At 46.5% G+C, this 20,207-nt stretch overlaps 2 protein-coding genes across 2 annotated transcripts in view; one reads left to right on the top strand and one right to left on the bottom strand.

Moving 5' to 3' along the window:
- Positions 1 to 164: 164 nt before the first annotated feature.
- LOC135818028 (AP-4 complex subunit beta-1-like) lies at positions 165 to 18,492 on the bottom strand. Its single transcript, XM_065331354.1, has 19 exons — positions 18,332 to 18,492; positions 17,491 to 17,614; positions 16,810 to 16,982; positions 15,362 to 15,492; positions 14,452 to 14,504; positions 13,894 to 13,988; positions 13,166 to 13,259; positions 12,496 to 12,619; positions 11,707 to 11,833; positions 11,408 to 11,503; positions 10,554 to 10,723; positions 9,908 to 10,032; positions 6,015 to 6,180; positions 5,527 to 5,600; positions 5,110 to 5,181; positions 3,762 to 3,879; positions 3,165 to 3,358; positions 2,368 to 2,601; positions 165 to 1,064 (listed from the first exon to the last, which is right to left on the bottom strand). The coding sequence occupies exons 1-19, from the start codon at positions 18,379 to 18,381 to the stop codon at positions 906 to 908; spliced, it is 2,379 nt and encodes a 792-aa protein (XP_065187426.1). The 5' UTR covers positions 18,382 to 18,492; the 3' UTR covers positions 165 to 905.
- A 251-nt stretch (positions 18,493 to 18,743) lies between these two features.
- The window catches only part of LOC135818027 (uncharacterized), a 42,198-nt gene continuing 40,734 nt past the window's right edge, over positions 18,744 to 20,207 (top strand). Inside the window, exon 1 of the mRNA XM_065331353.1 lies at positions 18,744 to 19,059. Within this exon, the coding sequence (XP_065187425.1) occupies positions 18,947 to 19,059 (113 nt within the window). The 5' untranslated portion in view covers positions 18,744 to 18,946. The remainder of the gene's footprint in view (positions 19,060 to 20,207) is intronic.

Genomic DNA, 20,207 nt, shown 5'->3' with positions numbered 1-20,207 from the left:
CTACAATGTAACTATTGGCGTATTGCCTTTTGGACAGTGCAAGGGTAAACAACCAAGAGGGCTTGGCGAGGGAGACATTGGCTTCATACCGACAATTCACATTCCAGGAGTGAGGACAGTTGCAAAAAAAACTCCGGCATGACTGGCGGCAGGATCAAGGAAAGCTTAGAGATCCACCACAGCATCAACTTATCAGAATACCTGGTAGCGAGTGGCACATGGCACAAACTTCAACTAAAGTACCAAAACAACGAAAGATAGCTAGACACGACAAGCACAATCCATGCATAGCGTACATACAAGTAAATAACAAATCTTGAATAGTGATTCAGAGTAAAAAAATACGAATAGAAGGAGAATATTGTGTTAAAAAATGAGCAGCAAACTTCAAATCAAAAGTAGATTAAATTTTTCGTAAATGTACACGATGGTTGTGCAGGCAAAATGCTGCAAAGAGATACTTAGAAAATTAATATACATAATACCCGTAAGACACAAACTGCACATCAGCAGAATGTGCATATCTACACAAACTGTACACTGCTCACATACCACACGCATGCATACACGCATACACACGCACATAGCACTATACAGCAAGTAAGGACGGGCAGCGCCAAGCCAACCGCCAAGAGCGGCTCGCTGTGTGGAGGTAGCAAGCCCGTCAGCGGTTGGAAGGCCAAAAAACATGGTAAAGAAGACCAGCAGTATCAATATGTACACAAGCTGCAAACCGAAAGGAAGCAGAAGTACTAGCCAGCCATTTGATTGGGCTTCGCAAGAAAACTATCTAGAGCTTCAATCTGATGCGATTTTATCTAATTTACGCTATAGCAGAGTCTATTGCAATTTGCACCGTCCTCTTCTCGAATCTGAAGGCAATAGCTGATGGTGTGAATTTCCACCTAAATCTCCAGAGGCATCCACTTGCCCACGAGTGACTTCCGGAAGTGCTCGCGGAACTGTGCCAGGGAACTGGCGTCCGTGCACTTGAAGCCGGCCGTCAGTACGGATGAACGTGAGTCAATGGTTGCCTCAATGAAGAACATGGTGTTTGTTGTGGACTGTAGAGCAATGCAAACAACAACAACAACAACAACAACAACAACAACAACAACAACAACAACAACAACAACAACAACAACAACAACAACAACAACAACAACAACAACAACAACAACATCTCTTATTGATCACTGGCGATCGTGAGCATAACGATTTCAAACAACAACAACAGAAATGGCAATAGCAGCACCAACAACAACAAACCCATAACTTTCATGTTTCTAACATTGCACCAGAAGGGGTGGAGGTGTCCACACAGATGTGGAAAACTATTTTCTCATGCACACTTTGAAATCAATTCACCTCTTCCGGAAACAAAAATGTGACTTCCACCGAGCTGCAAGTTCTGGTGAATCGAACTTGATAAGGAATCGAGCGATGGTGACGCCGACTGAGACTCAAGCGGTGTAATGTCTGTACAACAGTGTACTTCAAAGTACATACATGTACCGTACTCGTGTGATCAGTACCCCTGGGGTACTATTTTCTCTTCAAATTCCATCACAGGTGGGGCACTATTCAAGAGAGGGCGTTATTTTTTTCTTTCTTTCAATGCTGGTACAGTTGTGGCAAGTGAAATCCGACACTTGGCATAAGGGACTGCACCGTGCATCCTGCAGCCCTGCATACGTACAGTACATGTGTTGCATACAACTTTATCTGTCTGATGACAGAATTCGTACTCATCACAGTCAAGGTTCAAAAGGTGCTGGCAAATATGAATGGGAATTGGATACCAATACTCCTGATGTGTACCATGTTTGTAAACTGTGTGTATCTAAGCTGTGACCTTTCGACTTGTTTGGGATGCATACGGCTCTATAGTACCAATTAGGTGCAGTGCATTACATCATTGATGTCCATTTGAGGCGCTGTCCCCTATGGCAAGTGTCGGATTTCACTTGCCACAACTGTACATTTCAGTTTCTGGCATCTTTGTTCCTATCCCATGCTTGCACATTGACCCGGTACAGGTACTGGTATACAGTACATGCAGTGAAACAGGAAAACACGCACTGGAATTCCTGTATCCTTGTTTCTAGCCCGGCACGTTCTTAAATTTTGGTGACTTTCCTGCCCGCCAGAAATTCTTCGGTGCCAGATGTTACTATAGTATTATCCATCATCACTTTGATAATTATACTGGCTTAGTAGTCCACAGGGTGTGGATACCTTGAGGCCAACATCACCCTTGTGCCAAAAAAACATCCACCGCAAAGGTGTGTGCACATGACTGAAATTTGAAGTAAATTTAAGTTATTATTTAAAGCACACTAAACCTGAAACGGGCATGGCACCTACCTGCTTTGCGTAGAAAAAGAACTTGGTGACCTCCTGGGGCGGGCTGGACGCCATGGTGACGATTTGACAGCTCATCATGGTCTGCTCCATCTCTGACGGCGTCGGCACGACGACGAGGTCATAGCGCTGAGACTCCCCTTCCGGAAGATTGACCCAGTGCTGCTGGAAATCTTGCGGCATCATGCGGAAGTCTGGGTCCAGGTCGATGGCCGCTGTCGGGCCCTGCAGCAAACCCTGTAGTGACAAAGCCAAGGGGACAGTGACGAACACAAAGCTAGAAAGAAGCAAGTGGGTGTTCGGAGTAACACTTCTGGGTAATTATTGTGCACTAGGCACAGGCTTTAATGAATATGTGGAAGCTATAATTATATTATATGCTGTGTATCTGTGAAGAGCTTGATTGCAAAATGCGGTACATGCCAAATTTCTTACACTTTCTTTAATACTAGGATTGTTCACGAAAGTGACCCAATCTGTTGTTTCAGGCTCTTAGAATTCTAGAAATGTTTTGGCTTATAATGGGAACCCTGCCTCAGTATCCCTCGGTCCCTCAACTTGAATTCTGTAGGGACACCACAGCACCCATAGTGGAGTAGCACACTTGGGGGTTATAGACTCTTGGTTGCAGGGAAGAAAGTCATGTGCATGCTTTTACACAAAACCAAGAAGAACACAATCTGCACTCTCCTCTGTATCACACTGCATCACACTAAGCCAGTCCGAGCAGTGTAGTCATACACAGGGTTAATAGAATAACGTTGAGCCAGTCTCAAGCATGCAGGGACCCAAGTACCCACCATTAAGTCTCCCGTGAGCTGAGTGGAAGGACCCGCCGCCGCTATTGCATGGCCAGCACCGCCCGGGGAGGCTGCAGGTGCTAGGTCGAAATCCAGAAGTGTGCCGGAAGTCCCTGCCGCCGCCGCTATCGGTGCTAGTGCTGGCACAACCTCACTGTGCGGGTCTGCAGGCGGTAGCTCTGCCAGGTCAGGGCCTGCCACGACACCGGGATTGCAATTGCAGCGCACAAGAGAGAGAGAGAGAGAGAGAGAGAGAGAGAGAGAGAGAGAGAGAGAGAGAGAGAGAGAGAGAGAGAGACGGACAGAGAGAGACATGGAGAGGGACAGGGAGAGGGACAGACACAGAGAGACAGAGAGAGAGAGAGAGAGAGAGAGAGAGAGAGAGAGAGAGAGAGAGAGAGAGAGAGAGAGAGAGAGAGAGAGAGAGAGAGAGAGAGAGAGCGAGAGAGAGAGAGAAAGAGAGAGAGAGAGAGAGAGAGAGAGAGAGAGAGAGACAGACAGACAGAAATGAGTGGTGCTTCAGCATGTGATTGCCAGAACCTACGGCTGGCTAGGTTTACCAACAGCGTGACAAGACGGCCAGTGGACTAGACTTACCACGGGCATTACCCTGCGCCACTTCATCAAGTGTGTATGGCGGCATCCTACTGATGAACAACTCTGGAAGCTGTTTGTAGATAGCCGACAAGGAGTTGAAATGCTGGAAAAGGAGATCCTGGACAAGAACACAGATAAAAATACCACAAAGGCACAAAACAATGAAGAGTCATTGGCATGGGTACTATTTGTTACCCACCAAATGTCCAAATGACCCATGATCAGCTAAAACGAAGCTGTACAGGAGAATCAATGGCGCTATCACATGTTGACAACCGCTAAACTGAAAGAGCTTGCAAATAATTCACAACTAAGTTACTTCAAAACAACAATCGATCGCGCTTGGTTGACATTTCGTTAGAGCATCGCTGGCCTCAAACGAAGATCACTGGTCCGAGTCCTGGTGGTGACAGTCAATTTTTTCTTCAGACTTTTCCCTTTTCCATTCCCTCAACCAGTGAATATCTAATAGAGATGAGTAAGAATAATAAAAGCAATGCCGTGCTAACAAGAGGAGAATGGTCATTCAACGTAATTTTCTTTTACCCTACCAGGATTTCTAAACATCGATTTACACACACAGCCACGCACACAGCCACATAGCCTTTCTGTCCACTGTTTGACTGTTCTATGCTCTGCGTCCATGGTATTTTGTAGTGTTTAAACCGAACACGGATTCTTCGAACGAATAATCTATCGAATAATTTCGCCCTTCATCGAACGAATAATCTATATTCTATCATACGCATGATGGCATTTTTCAACACTTTTTCAGCACTTTTTAAGTAGTTTTTTTTGAATTTTTTTGCTGATTATCGGATTTTGTTATGTGGACGTGCAAAACTGGTTAACCTGTACCGCCAAGAGTACATACCCCCCCCCCCCCCCCCCAGAGTGTGCAACGCCTGATCCAGCACTGCATAGGGTATTGACTCTTGGTCGAAAGTGGTCAAAGACCGAAAATCACATTCACTGCATCCATGTTTCCCTCGTATGGAAAGAACAGAAGTAATACTAGATACCGATAGGAGACTAAGTTACTTGGAGGAGAAGAGATTGAGAAGAAATACTGCGAGCAGATCTACGCAGTGCAAATATCAGTAGGGTCAGCACTGAGCATAGATCGTTTTTTTTGTTTTTGTTTTTTGTTTTTTTTCGATTTCTGATAATTCCTACAACTATTCGATTATTCGTTCACCCCACGAATATTCTAAATTATTCGATTATTCGATTATTCGTTTCAACACTAGTATTTTGAGCACTCTTTGCACACTAGGTGCACCCATTGTAAAAATTGATATAAAAAAGGTGTCAGCATAGCCAGAAATGAATCAGCACTGGAACTCACTGTCTTCTCCTCGACCTGGTCTTCAGCAAACTGCTCAATGACTTCCTTCGGCGAGCAGACGACGCGCTTTGCCTGAGGAATATCACATTACGCATACGCACGGTCCCCACATGCACAAGCCAATGCACACGTACACACGATCACCACATGCACAAACACCCACAATACTAGCTTTCAAAAATGTTCTCAAAGCCCGTACACATGTATGACCTCTGGCGTGTACATGTGTAGCAGTAAAGAAGCTCCCCAAAGTGCGGCTAACACTCCGGAAAATACGGTACTTGGCGCCCATAAGCGAATCCGCTAGTTCACCACCGTGACATCACTTGCATAACTTCTACACCTTGATAAAAAAAGCAGAAGTTCCTGCTCTCGCAAGAACTGAACAAACTACTACCACTAGCTAGTAGCACTCACCTCGGCTGCATTGGCCTTGAGTAGACGGTAGTAGAGCATACCACGGTCATGTACGTCCATGTTGCTTTCCTCATCTTACAACACACGGATACATGAACAGTCACACAGCCATAGCTACATCAATATTGCATCTGTCTAGTTTAACAAGGTGATGTGTGTGTGTGTGTGAAAAAAATGAAGAAAATGAAAAACAGGGATTCACTGGCCAGAAAAAAAACACTTGAATCAGCTGTGTGGTGGGTACCAGGCTAAAATTAGTGGCGGTCAATTCATCAGCCTTGCAAGCTGTTGAATGGTGTAATCCCAGCACAAGTTGCTATGTCTGACATAGCTGTTCGCTATCATCGCTTCCGCGATGGGCAGGTCTGAGGTCTGAGGTCTGAGGTGTGTGTGTGTGTGTGTGTGTGTGTGTGTGTGTGTGTGTGTGTGTGTGTGTGTGTGAGAGAGAGAGAGAGAGAGAGAGAGAGAGAGAGAGGCAGGCAACTCACCGACTGCATACTCTAGGAGCCTGCCCAGCATGAGCTGGCACTCGGGTGGCCTCTTGAAGAATAGTTTCATGGTTGCGGTCAGCAGCTCAAGACGCACAGTACTCGACTCCTCGGTGGCAATATTGTCAATGATGTGTTCCAGCAAGTACGGTGCATCTTCCAAGTGCTGTACATGTATGTGCAAAGAAACCGAAGCATAATGCACACATGTAAGTACACACATTCACATGATGAGGATTTCGGGCAACTCTCCACTTCATCATGACGAAACGTGCAAACAGACCGAAGCATAATGCACATATGTACGTACACATTCACACCCACACATGATAATGATTTCGGGCAACTCTCTACTTCACCATGACGAAACGGGCACACATAGTGGAAACCCGACGGCAGGGCTTTGTTTCCTTGTCAACCCGTTTCACCTAATTCTCTAACTTGATAGCTAGCTTGTAGAGAATTTGGTTCATTTTCAAAAAAAACCGAGACCATTATGTTTTGTATGAGCGCATGGCCTTTGGCATCCCACATGGCATTCATTCTTTCATCAAATTGGTTCCATTGCTCTCTGGCCTTTTTTCTATCTCACCTTGAGCGAGGGCCTCATTTGACACATCTTTTACCTATGAGTTCGTGGAAGGTAACTGCTTCGTTTTCACGACATGACTAAACTCATTCCATCAAGGGAATGAGGTGCTTCTCATTGGCTGAGACACACAGTAGGAATGAAACGAGAAGCTCCACTCTTGTACGAAAAACGACTTGAACAAACTGTGCTGAGGTGCTGGAGCAAGCACATTATTGAGCTGGTGTGGCAGGTTTCAGTTGCTGTTTCCCCCTTGCAAGGTTCAGCATCGACGGTCGGTTACGCATACTGGTATGTAGCTGCAGAGGCCAGATCGCAATGGACGCTGTGTTTGTAGAGTATGAGTAAAAGAAGGAGAAGACCTCTTCTAACAACATGATTGAAATGTTGGAGAAGATCCTAATCCCGAAAGAAGTGTCAGCATCGACGCAAACCATACAGTCACGCAAAGCCAATTTTGGTGCTGACCTCTTTTTATAGGGTTTTCGTAATACTGTAAAAGCCATACGGTATATATAACGAAGTGCTAACTCTAACGAGTTAACGAGGAGAAATCTGTCGTTAAAATAGAAATCGTTATACAGACATCGATACATATACTGTCCTATTGAGCGTTGAGAATGAGTGAGAATCGTTACCTTTGGTACACGTAAACTAGGCAATTTTTGGAAGTCGTTATAATATGCGCCTCGTTAGAATAATGGCTTTTACAGTAGTTGAATTCGGAATAACTTGTTGTTTTTCAATTAACTAATCCACTAATCTCCCGCTGGAAACAATTGACCGCTTACCGAATAATGGCTTTTACAGTAGTTGAATTCGGAATAACTTGTTGTTTTTCAATTAACTAATCCACTAATCTCCCGCTGGAAACAATTGACCGCTTACCGCACTTCCCGCTGAAAACAAGTGACCAATTAGCGCACTTTCCGCTGAAATCACATTCATCCTTTTATCGCGCATTGATCCATGTTCCGCACTTCACAGTGAGATCAGTGTTGCAATGATGTACTGTGACGTCAATGCACGGATGCATGATGTGTGCATTTGAGGTCAGGGTAATTTTGGTGTTCCAGCAGCTAAAAGTTCGAGAAAGAAATGTTGTATGTCGAAAAGAATTATACGAGAGGAAAGCTAGAAAAATTCTGCACCTCATGGACCTTTCGATTACGCACATAGATGACAAACTAATAATTAACTTATGCCAATGGAAAGATTCCAAACCCGAACAAAAAAAGACACGGCATGCCGCGAGCACCTTTTTGGTTTTGGCGCGCACCGCGTTCACCGTGTTCTCCAAGGTCGTCACCTCCCCGTGGCGCGACCTTTGATCTTAGGGGTCGTCCGTAAATGTCGATAGTTTTTACAATCCGTGAAATTTTCGTACCTGGGTGGTGGGTGCAGCCGAAATTCAAAGTAAATAAAATATCGATGACACGCGGACCTGGCGCCCAGTACTGCGTGTGCGTGGGTCTGCGTGCGTCGAACCACACGTACACGTAGATTGTTGTCTCCAAAAAATGTAGTGGAGATCGAAACTCTTTAAGCAAAAGAAAGAGGGAAGTTTGTCAGATATTATTCACAAGTATAATTATTGCACAATTATTCGCAAGTGTCACAATACCTGATTAATCCGGGTCAAGTCCAGCTCTTATTTGAACTCCACATCGAAGAATTGCTACATCGCCAATGGTTGGAACAGTTCTCATGTGGAGCGTGGCCTAACGAAAATGGCACGGCAGACTACTTTGTTTGGTACAGCTGCCTAACGAAAATGGCACGGCAGACTACTTTGTTTGGTACAGCTGCCAAAAAAGATACATTTTTCAAAGAGCTTGACAGCCCTGGTGAAGACGACGATGGCTACTACGCCGTCATCGAGGCGTAGTAGGCGTAGTAGGCGTAGATGACTCTAGTTATGAATGACACGGTGAGCGCATGCCTGCGTGTGTATGGACTCCATGGACTCCACCTACATTTATGTAGGTACAGTACATGTGTCATCAATACTTTATTCCGTAAAAAGTAGGGGGGTGGGTGGTGGGTCCTGGTTACTTTGTAAAATTCACGGATTGAAAAAACTATCGATATTTACGGATGGCCCCTTACCTTATAAAACCTGATGATATTGTATTACAGGGCTGGAGGCAGCTTTCACGGAGCGGTGCGGCCGAAGGGCCATTTTTAAGGGGGGTCTGGGGTCCTCCCCCCCCCCGAATTTTTTTGGAATTTAGACGGCAAATCCTGCACTCTGGGCGACTCCCTTTACAAAATCATACATCGAAACTTTTTCTCCCCAGTTTTGGACGTTCCACATGGACCGACTTTTTGGGAAGTTGGTACGGCCATGGCCGTACCGGCCGTACCAGTGGCGCCGGCGCTGTATTATGCCTCACAATTGCTAACCCTCTCTATAGAAGAAGAAGAAGTTCAAAGATGTCTTGACTTGGTCAACATCCGAACAGTACATTGAAAATGGTATCTATTTTCTTGCAAGAACGATGAGTTGACCGTGCGATTGCTGAGTGATCTGGGCACAGCGTATGAATTAAGACCAGTGTTGCTACACCCGAATCGGGTTGATTTGACTCCAATGGAGATTGCCGAGTATCTATGCAGGATCTCATCAATGGTGTTGGCCAGCGGAGAGAAACGCCAACGTCTACCGAAGATCGTTGTGGACGGAGTGGACGACTATGGGACACCATCAAGCCGGGATACTGGCAGACTGCTGAGATGCTGGGTTGATGGACGCAGGTCCATGTTCAACCTGTCGAAGGTTGAAGGCGCCCTCGATAACGCTGACATTCCGGGACGCAGAAGAGATCGAAGGCATGGCAGTCGCCCAGTTGATCAAGGACTTGAATAGCAGGAAGATCTTTCGGCAAGATTTGAAGATGAACAAATATACGGCTAAAACTGTCCAATTGTCAGTGCTCTCGACACGGATCACACGCATTGTAGTACGTGTCGGCACCATCGATATCGATGAACAAGGCCGTCATACGAAGATGCCTGAAGTGGTCTGTGACAGCATTGAAAGCCGGAAGAGGAAGGCATCTGATAGCATCGTTCATGATGATGATCTGTCTGAATCACTCGTGACGATCCAGGCGTCTGAGACATCGCCTGTGATTGAAGGGTCGAGAAAGCGCTCATGGGTCGTGGGTTGGCTCACCATCCGAGTTAATTTTGTAACCGAAAGTTTTCGTTTGCTTCTCATCATGGATAAGTACAGGAATAATGAACAAAATTGGCTTTGTTTGTAATGTAGCATGCCCTATTGCCACAGCACACGGCTTACCTCTCCATGCTCACCCAGCATCCACACCAGGGCAGCACGGCCCTCCGAGTCCTGCACAATTTCCAAACAGCTGGGCAACTGCGGCAGAATAGCCTCGGCCATCCACGTGTACTTGCGCATCAGGTCTGAATGAAGAACCCAAACCAGAGGAACAACACGGTCACACACAAGTCGCATACTGTGAACATGCAGGTCCCCTGGAACCGGTCCGGTTGGTCAGGTCATTGCTGGACCAACATTTCGACCACCAACACGTGCATGCTGCTAAAGAGGTCATATTTGCCCGCCATAAGTCACCATACACAAATAATGAAAGACTATGGTATGACCGGACCAGTCAAAAGTCCTGATGTCATGTACATGTACACAATGCATGTACCTGTATATTGGTGGATAAGGGGGAGGGGGGCTCTGGCCAAAACAATGAGGTGAAGCTCAAGCAGTTGGACAATGTACCAAATTGACAAAAAAGAGAAAGAGAGAGAGAGAGCAAGTGATTTACTGTCACCACTTTTAGGTCTAATTACGATGCAATAGTACCAGCACGTTCGGAAAGAATATGGCCGAGCATGTCAAACTCAAATGCCCCTAGCAGGGCAGGCGTATCAATAGCTACATGGCTACATGTACAACAGCGCAGCAATACCTTGCATCACTATCAGCGTCTCCGACGTGACGTAGTCAAACTCCATTGTGAAGAAGGACAGCAGCTTGCCCATGGCGTGCTGCGATGCGGACTCCAGGCGCATGGCGATCTTTCCCAGGGCACGGATAGACCGCCGCGCCATGTCCACACCGACATCAGACACGTACGCACTGGATCACGTGAGAAGAAGAAAAACCCAGCTCATACCATCGAAGTGCATTGAAGATAATAAAAAAGGAAATACCTCAACATGCTATATAGGGCACATACTCACTGGCCAGTGTTGGTATACATAACTGTTATTCACCAATTGAACATATCTGGCTACCCGCTGGGGCAGGCGAAGCTACTCACAGCTCCCACTGATTGACAGGGAAGACAACACCCCGCCAAGAAAAGCAGCTACATGTACAGTCAACGTCGCTTATAACGACACTCGGCGGGGCATAAGAAAAGTGTCGTTATTCACAAAGTGTCGTTATACCCGAAGTTTCATTATAATATTATGTATTACAGTTGGTTGGGACTTTGCTCTGGGCATAGAAATTCTGTCGTTATTCGCGAATTGTCGTTATATCCGCAGTCCTTATTAGCGAAGTTGACTGTACCTAAATTCAAGCCAAAGACAGGAGGTGTGTACCTCAGGTCACGAGCACATATTCGCTCATGTGCGCGTGCGCACACACACACACACACATATGTACACAACGGCTACTGTGGCTTGGGGAATATAAATACTGGCACAGGGAAGCTCAAGGTATTCGATCCCAAGCCAGTAGGGTGGACCCCACCTCTTTACAAGCCATCAAATCAGAACCAGTGTTGTTGAAACAGGGGCCATGCTTACCACTCACCTGATTTCATCAATAATTGGGCAAGCGTTGGACTCTGCCGAAATGTCAATCAGAAGGTCGAGACGTTTGCACTTGACGTACAGAGGGTCGTTGTAGCTGTAGAGAACACAATGTGATGACACAAGGTGAAGAAATAGCAAAAGCGTAGCAAATGACTTCTACACGACACTTCCATCGCAAAAAAATGGCGAAAACCCCAAACGAAGAATACAACATACACTTCCATCACATCGCACAAAAAAAACACATGGCAAAGAGCGCTAAGCGTAGATTACAGCATGCCATGTCTGCCAGCTCACCGGCAGAAGAAGGTCCTGTAGTCAGCCTCCAGCAGCCGTGGCCGGCGTGTTATGAGTAGCTGCATGTGATGCAAGCACGCGTACGCCAGTTCGGCCGTGCCGGAGCGGACCAGAGTCACCAATGGAGCTACAACAAACAACAACAACAACAATCTCTTATTGGCGATGGTGCCATCGTGAGAATAAAGAATTCAAACAACAACAACAACAACAACAACAACAACAACAACAACAACAACAACAACAACAACAACAACAACAACAACAACATTCTCTTATTGGCCACTGGTTATCGTGAGAATAAAGATTAGAAACAAGAACAGCACACAAGGCACGTGAATCACCAATGGAGCTAAAGCAAAAAAATAACAACAAGAACAGCACACAAGGCACGTGCCGTGCGACGCGATTCAAATGTCAACAAAAGAAGTCACCTATCTCACAAAGCACCCTTCCTGGCCAGTCCCCCCCCCCCCGGCGTTATGAGGTTCGAATTATCAGGATTCAGCACACAAAGCACAGAAGCCATAATAGTTCCGACTATCCTTCGTACCATTACTTTTTAAGTCGAATACAAAGGTGATTAACGCGGCAGCAAGCAAGTCCTCATAACCGACACTTTGACTTGCTTGCTGCCATGTTAATCACCATTGTATTCGACTTGAAAAGCATTGGTAAGAAAGGCCTAGCCAGAACTATATGGCTTCTGTGCTTTGGGTGCTGATTTGTTTCCTGCAACCAAGAATCTATTATCAGAATTCCAGCTGTAGTGCTGGTCATAGTGCTCACCGCGGATTCTCTCGTAGACATCTTCCTGCACCTCGGGCATGTTCTGCGTCAGCTGCAGGAACAGCTGGATCGTAGACAGGACGACTCCAGAGTTTGCGTGTTTCAGCCGCTCATCCAACATAGTCTGCACACAGGAAGGGGCAAACACAGTCACAGCTTGTGTGAGAGTCCGCTACATGACAGGAGTGACTGGCAAAATAAGGCATGCGGTACCATGAAGAAAACGGACAACGGCACCAGAAATCGGAACACGAACATGAACAAGAATGTTGAGTGCGAACTCTCTTGTCTTCAGAATCAAGACAAAGATTATCTGAGACTGATTGCTTTACAGCTCCAAGGACGGCTGTCACTAGCCTGACATACTCCACTGGTCTAAAGCACCACCACCACCAACAGCCTACAAATTGCACAAGATGTAATAGTGAAGGCGTGTAGTTGAAAGCCCACAGTTGTAACCCTGCAGCTACGCACTTTAATTTACACGCAAAACCTGACCCTGACCCCCCCCCCACACACACACACAGACACGTGCACACGCACACATATGTGCGTGCGAGCACACACACGCACACACACACACACGTGCATGCGCACGCACACCAGAACACACACACACACACACACACACACACACACACACACACACACACACACAGAGGCCCCTCACCAGTATATCAAACATCTCATCCTCATCGGCCGGCTTGTAGCGCGACAGAACCCGCAGGATCAGAGATTGACTCCACTCATTGAAATCTTTCAGCCTGCCGCACACACACACCCAAAGAGGAAACACACAGTCGCACTTGCAATATCTGTCATGGTTGCCTGGTCAATGCCACAGTGCAAGTGAGCAGGTGTACAAGTGTAGACCTACACGTGCAGCTCTCCCCTTGACAGGATCAGTCAAATTCCAAAGTCCACAAAATACAGTAAAACCTGTCACGGCGACCACTTGGATAAGGCAACTACCTGTCCTAAAAGACCACTAAAACCAGGACCAAGAGATGCTATAGTCTAGTCAAATAACCCTGGATAAGGAGACCACCTGGTAACAGAGACCACGTTTCGAAGGTCCCTTGAGCGGTCGTCTTAGACAGGTTTCACTGTAATGGATAAATGCCAGGGCAAGGGAAAGCCCTCCTGAGTACGAGTTAGAAACGGACTGAACATGCCAGAGGAAACGATGCATCATGAATGCTGGCATCAAGCACACAGTGCAGGAACCAAGACGAGCAAGAGCTTTGCATTCAAGAATACCCCTCACCACCACCACCACCACCACCAGCAGCAGCAGGCATAGGAGCTCATTTCCGGCCAGAACATGCTTGCAGAGAACACTGCCCGGATCACAGAGCCAGGAAGGTGCACAGACCACCAGCGGTTCAAGGTACTCACATGTTGAGCAGGTGATGGGCTATACTTTTATTGACGACGATACCGCCTTCATTAGCCAACATCTCATCAAGGGCAATCACACAGTTACAGATCACCTGTGTGGGAAATTGACACAAAAACAACGCCGACGACGCCGACGACCACAACAACAACAACAACGACACCGACGCCGACGACAACAACAACAGCAACAGCAACAGCAACAACAACAACAACAACAACAACAACAACAACAACAACAACAACAACAACAACAACAACAACAACAACAACAACAACAAAAACAACAACAACAACGGTAGAAATGACACTGCTGATCTCAACCAATAATATAATATTTGCGAAGCGTGCTCATTCATGATCTGCCAGGGGCACATCTCTAACATATGGGCCAAGGAACCGGGTACAAGGAACTGGCTCCCAACACTGCAGCCGATTCTGCACCAAGACGAACCATGATGATACAGGTTAAACGCCAAATACGCAAGAATATCATATCGCAGCATCTGCCCCCCCCCCCCCCCCCCCCACACACACACACAGAGAATGCTTCCTTACCTGCGGGTCCGTGTCTCGTAACATTCTGTATAGCCGGTCGACGATATTGAGATCTACAGCAATGACAACCAGCATGGCCAGTGCATTGTCACAATAGTGAAGTTACACACTATTCTACATACCGTATGTCAGCGCCTTTAAAGCCATGGCCTTATATTCGAAACACCGCTGCTTTCCTAGCTATTTTAGATGCAAAATGACTCACCCACTACGCCGTGCCATAAAAGTCAAGTCCACACAGAGACTTCAATCTAAACCTACTTGTTCACCCTTCCTGCTGGGCTGTAAGTTTGTTAGTATAGTACTTATTCCTTCATTTTTTACGAAACATACTCCAAATGTCATTTCAGTTATGAAGCCCATGGCTTTATAACTGAGACTGGCTTTATAATCGAATATACCTCCATGGCTGTAAAGGTGCGGATATACGGTACATTGAAGGAAAGGGTGACACTACTACAAGTAGTATTATTACTACCTCGGGTCAACTGATCGTTCAAAACTCAAAAGAGAAGGGCAAGCAACCAGAAGCAGGTAACAATAACAGCGCTACTCAATGAAATCCTGCCGCGCGAGTCAAGTTCGCACCTTGCACCATTTCGCAGGTCTAGGGCTATGCAACGCCAGGCGCGTACTTGACCGACTCGACTGGATTTCATCGGCCAGCACTGTAGAACTCACTGTACAAGTCAAAGTTAAAACAGAGAGGCCCCAGGCTGTCCAATAGAGTGCTCAATACCGAAAGGCAGAGCTACATGTACTTCCAACAAGAATAAGAGGGCGAAAAAAGTGTTTTTCCTCTGAGTTTCACGCACTAAGCGATCATCAAAAAACAGTATTGAGTATTAAAAACAAGTCAAAGTCATTATTTTCAGTATGCTCCTTATCAGACAGCCCTCGCCGCACTCACCTGTGATAAGCTGCTGGTCTACATAGTACAGTTTCACACAGCCGAGCACCGCAGTCTTACGCACATACCCCGACTTGTCCTTAAGGCCATTGGACAGTGGTTCCCGGATGTACTCAGATATGCTGGGCAGACTGAGGTTACACACACGCACGCCCGCACACACACACACACACACACACACGCACGCACACACACGCACACACACACGCACAGACACAAAGATTCGCACAGGATTGCCGCCACTCAACTCACAAACTAGCTTTTGGAATAGAACTGTCCACAGACCTAGTGGGTGGTAGCGTGCTCATGGTCGAAAAAGAATTTTACTCACTACGCAAGACTGCAGACCTGCCTATATACATGTACAGTGTAGCACACTGTCCCCCGTAAATTTACAGGGACAACAAACTTCGGCGGGGTTGCGGAAATTCCATCTATTTTTCGCTCGTTTTCCTCGCAGAAAATAGAAGGGTTTGCAGACTTAGCGCAGAATTTACCGTTTTCAGCCGCAGAATTCTGCACGGATTTTCTGATATTCTACCGCGGAATTCACGGGGGACAGAGTATACGCGACACGTGGTCTAGACAGCCAGTACATGGCCGCGTGTCAGATGAGGCAACGGAACTGAGCGGTGAATGGGGCAACAATAGGGCATACAGTGAAATCTGCCTAAGACGACCGCTCAAGGGACCTTCAAAACGTGGTCTCTGTTACCAGGTGGTCCCCCTTATCAAGGGTCATTTGACTGGAAATAGCATCCCTTGATCCTGGCTTCAGTGGTCTTCTAGGGCAGGTGGTTGCCTTATCCTAGTACTGTAAAAGCAGAAATTTTCGGTGGTGTTTTATTTTCGGTAACTTCGGTGCCGACAATTTTTACCGAAAATGAAACGCACCGAAAATTTCGGTACAACCGATACTGTATACATGTAGTACTATTAAACTTACCTGGAGAACGGGTTTTACGGAAAATTTCCCTCTGCCGAACCGCCGATTTCGGAGAATACCGAAAATATTACACCACCGAAAATTTCTGCTTCTACAGTATATCCCCCCCCCCCCCCCAAGAGTGTGCAACTCCCGCATACCCTGCTGTACCGACAGAATTTCAAGTTGACGTCATTTGTATGATGCGATGGTCCAGGCGGCAGGGATTTACGAGTCTTTATTTCTTACGAAATTCGTCCGGGTTTCCACGCAACACACATGTTTTCTTGAACTACATGTAGTTTGCACCGGATCAAATGGGGCTTTGTCCACCACAGGTGCAGGCTACATCTGCTAATAGTATACAGTGCGCACTGCATCATAAAAAATTATTAAAAATTATTAAAAATGACGTCAACTTGAAATTCTGTAACACACAGCACACATAGTTGAGTTGCACAGCACACTCTTGGGCGGGGTATGTACTTTTGACTGTAGTCATAAACGAGGAGGGGTCCCTCACCGTAGCGAGCACATGCTGCGCAGCGCCAGTGCACGCACGATGGGGTTCTGGTGGCGCGCGTCCTTCTGCAGCGTGTTCACGATGAGCAGCGCTAGCTCACTGTGCGACTCGGCGTACGTACCAATGTACAGGTAACACAGCTTCTTCTGAATGATGTCATTGCTGGCACTGGCCTACATAGTCAGACACATGTACAGAAATACAGTACAAAAACTCAGCCTCTCAGCAAACTTGGGCTTGAAAGTGATTGGAAACAGTTAACATAGCATTGTGCATGCATCCCATTGTGTGCGCGTGTGTGTGTATGTGTGTGTGTGTGTGCGCGTGTGCGTTGGGATTTCCCCCAACCCCCAAAAGAACCAAGCAGCACACTAGTGATCGGTATGGGACAAGAGCATGCTGGGTTAGAGAAGTTCACCCTGGGGTCTCCGGTGCACCGGATCACTGCATATATCTCTACCTGGCGTAACCAGAATCATATCTTGTAGTGACATGCACCACAAATCTATCTAATGTGCTATGCTGCCTGACGATTGATTGATTCAAGAAACTCTGAGTAGCAACGGGTGTGTCTCCTTGGTGAGGACCCAACCGTTTCCATAGTGTGAAATACAGATAATATCTGTATTTCACAATATTATTATATTAATTTTATAGACGTGTTATGTCTCATTTCCTCACCATAATCATGTCCGTGAACAGCGGGGCGACATCAATCCCTTGCGTCATGAACGCTATCACTTTCTGCACTACATAGCGGTAGCGAGCCGGGTCCCTCTGGATCTCCGGATTCCTTAGGAGATTTCTATAGCGAGTACACAACACCAGACAGCATGTACGCACGTCATGTAAGCTGAGCTCATGCAGTCAGGCGAGAGGAAATTCTGCTACGACTTGAATAGTACAATATGCGGCTTATACTCCGATACGGCTTATGCTTCTACACTTGTTTTCTACCTTGATCATCTTTGTCTGCCATTCAGTGATCTACTCTGAAGATCATCACGAGAAAACGCTCTTAGGGAAAACAAACCGTTCCATTGATAACGTGTGTATTATACAGGAGCATGGGCATGATGACCGTGCATAATAATAGTACTACTAGTATTCGTGGCGATTTTTCATGTTCTTCAGGCAGCGACAGAGCTGTGTTTACATTGAACAACAATGCTACAATCTATGCTGAACGCGCCATAGTCACTATGCAGTTGTTACGTACGTTGAAAGGCAAGTTTGGAACTTGGTTCACATACATTTTATACTGGATTGAAATAATTATTATAATACAGCAATTTTCGGAATATTAGCAAAAGCAAGGTACCAGTATTTCAGCTACACGTACTGCGACCAGTAAGTATTTTAACACAATGTTAAATATCATGGACTAGCTAGAAGCATTGCCCTTCCAGTAAAGCTGCACATGGCAGCGTATTCTGACTTCTTCACTGAATTTTACATTCATATCCTCGAAATGATTTCACGTGGAGCCTTGACGAAACTTTGAATTTTCAAACCAACTCACCGAAGTTCATTCACCTCGCCCTTCTTGCTATCGGTGAAGTACGCCGCCATCGTGCCTTCAGCTCTGTTAGGATACCACACGAGTCCGGGCTACCACCTAGAAAGCATGAACGTCGCCCTCCATTACATTTACAAGCCAACTCCAAAGCTGCTCGTCGCGCTTGGCATGAGAGTGTCAGCTGGAAAAGACTGGCGAAGATTCGATTTCCACGTCAGTAAATCTCACTGTTTGTAGTATCGACCGGGCAAACCGTGGACAAAGGAACAAGATTTCTCTGACTTTCTCGAGAAATCGGGTTAAACGCACAATTTTCAGGAGGGAATTTCCCAATGCAGGTGTGCGACCAACAAAAAAAGAATGGGAACACTCATTTTCAGTTTGGGCTTGGCCATTTATTGTTTTGCAATTAATTTCAAATAATTGCAATTCCGATGTTGTAGATTTCATATCCTTCCTGAATCGGACTACATTTATTGCTTCGGCAGAAGATCTTCACTCAAACAACCAGCCAAATATTTCTACCGTCATATGCTGGTATTTTGTTAGTATTTTTTCTTTCCGGAGATACGAGCCTGGTGCACCGGTGATAGCTAGCTCAGTATCCAAATTTTCAAAATGCTGGCGGGAATTATTTCTCGCCGTACCGGGTGCCGCTTAGCTGCTAAGTCGGCCTTGTCGCGGAGCGCGTCTCTGGGCATTCGCGATGGCATTGTGGGAACAGTTGGAAAGTAAGGGCACAGTTTGTTAGGCCTACAGCGTGTGTATTGCTTATTCCTCTAGGGCTGGTTCTAGCTTATAGCGTCCCCTGCATGCAGCCGTTAGCACACTACTCTCAGTCTCAACACGTACACAGGGCCACAGTGAAGCGGGATTCACAGAAGCTTTTTTGCGATGCGACACGCGATGCGACGCGATCTGCGACAGACGCGTGCGATGCGAACTCGCGAAATACCATTCACAGAAGAAGTCAGTGATGCGACAACATCTTGCTGATTTGGCTACGTCACCATGATATACGCGCGGTTTGGTACAACTTGTACAAATTCATAGGCAACTCTTGAACCTTTGTACAATTTTGCTGTAGAAAAGGTCAACATCGTTCGCCAAATCGCTTGTCGCATCGCATCGCAAAAGTTGAGCCAAGCTCAACTTCTGCGATGGCCTGCGATGGCCCAGTTGCGGCAGTTGCGTGGGGTGCGACATGGCTGCGATTTGTGGTTTTCCCTGTTTCGCGCCTGTCGCATCGCGTGTCGCATCGCAAAAAAGCTTCTGTGAATCCCGCTTGAGTCTACTCAACGGTCTCTCTATTGCAAAACATCCTTCTCCGAGTTCACCAAATTGTCAGGCCTGGCCTCAGGGTGAACAATCAAATGAAGAAGGCGAACAACCTAGAAATGTATTACAGTGTTGCTCAATGAAATCCAGTCGCGTCACCGTCAAGTACGCGCCGGGCATTGCCCGGCGAACACTGGGCTGCGAAATGATGCAAGGCGCAAACTTGAGTGACGCGACTGGATTTCATTGAGCAGCACTGGCTGTAGATAAACTGTGAAGTGTGATAGAGTAGTGAGCGATAAAGAAACTTGAAATGTCACGGTCAGCTGTTAGGGTGCAGCGGGTGTTGAGAGTAGGGCAGCTGGTGAAAGTAGAGCAGTAGACAAGTGCGGCGCTGTGTTTGTGTGTGCAATCACATGCACATGTACAGTGCTGCTCAAGGAAATCCAGTCGCATCACTCAAGTTTGCACCTTGCAGTTGCACCATTTTGCAGCCCAGTATTCGCAGATCTAGGGCTGCGCAACCGGCCCCGCGCGTACTTGAGTGTCGTGACTGGATTTCGTTGAGCAGCACTGTACACTGTGTGTAGATGTCAGTGTG

The sequence above is a fragment of the Sycon ciliatum genome, chromosome 5 (assembly GCF_964019385.1).
Source record: "Sycon ciliatum chromosome 5, ocSycCili1.1, whole genome shotgun sequence".
Taxonomy (NCBI): Eukaryota; Metazoa; Porifera; class Calcarea; order Leucosolenida; family Sycettidae; genus Sycon; species Sycon ciliatum.
Note: the sequence above shows the minus strand (reverse complement) of the source record. Positions and strands in the feature narration are given on the sequence as shown.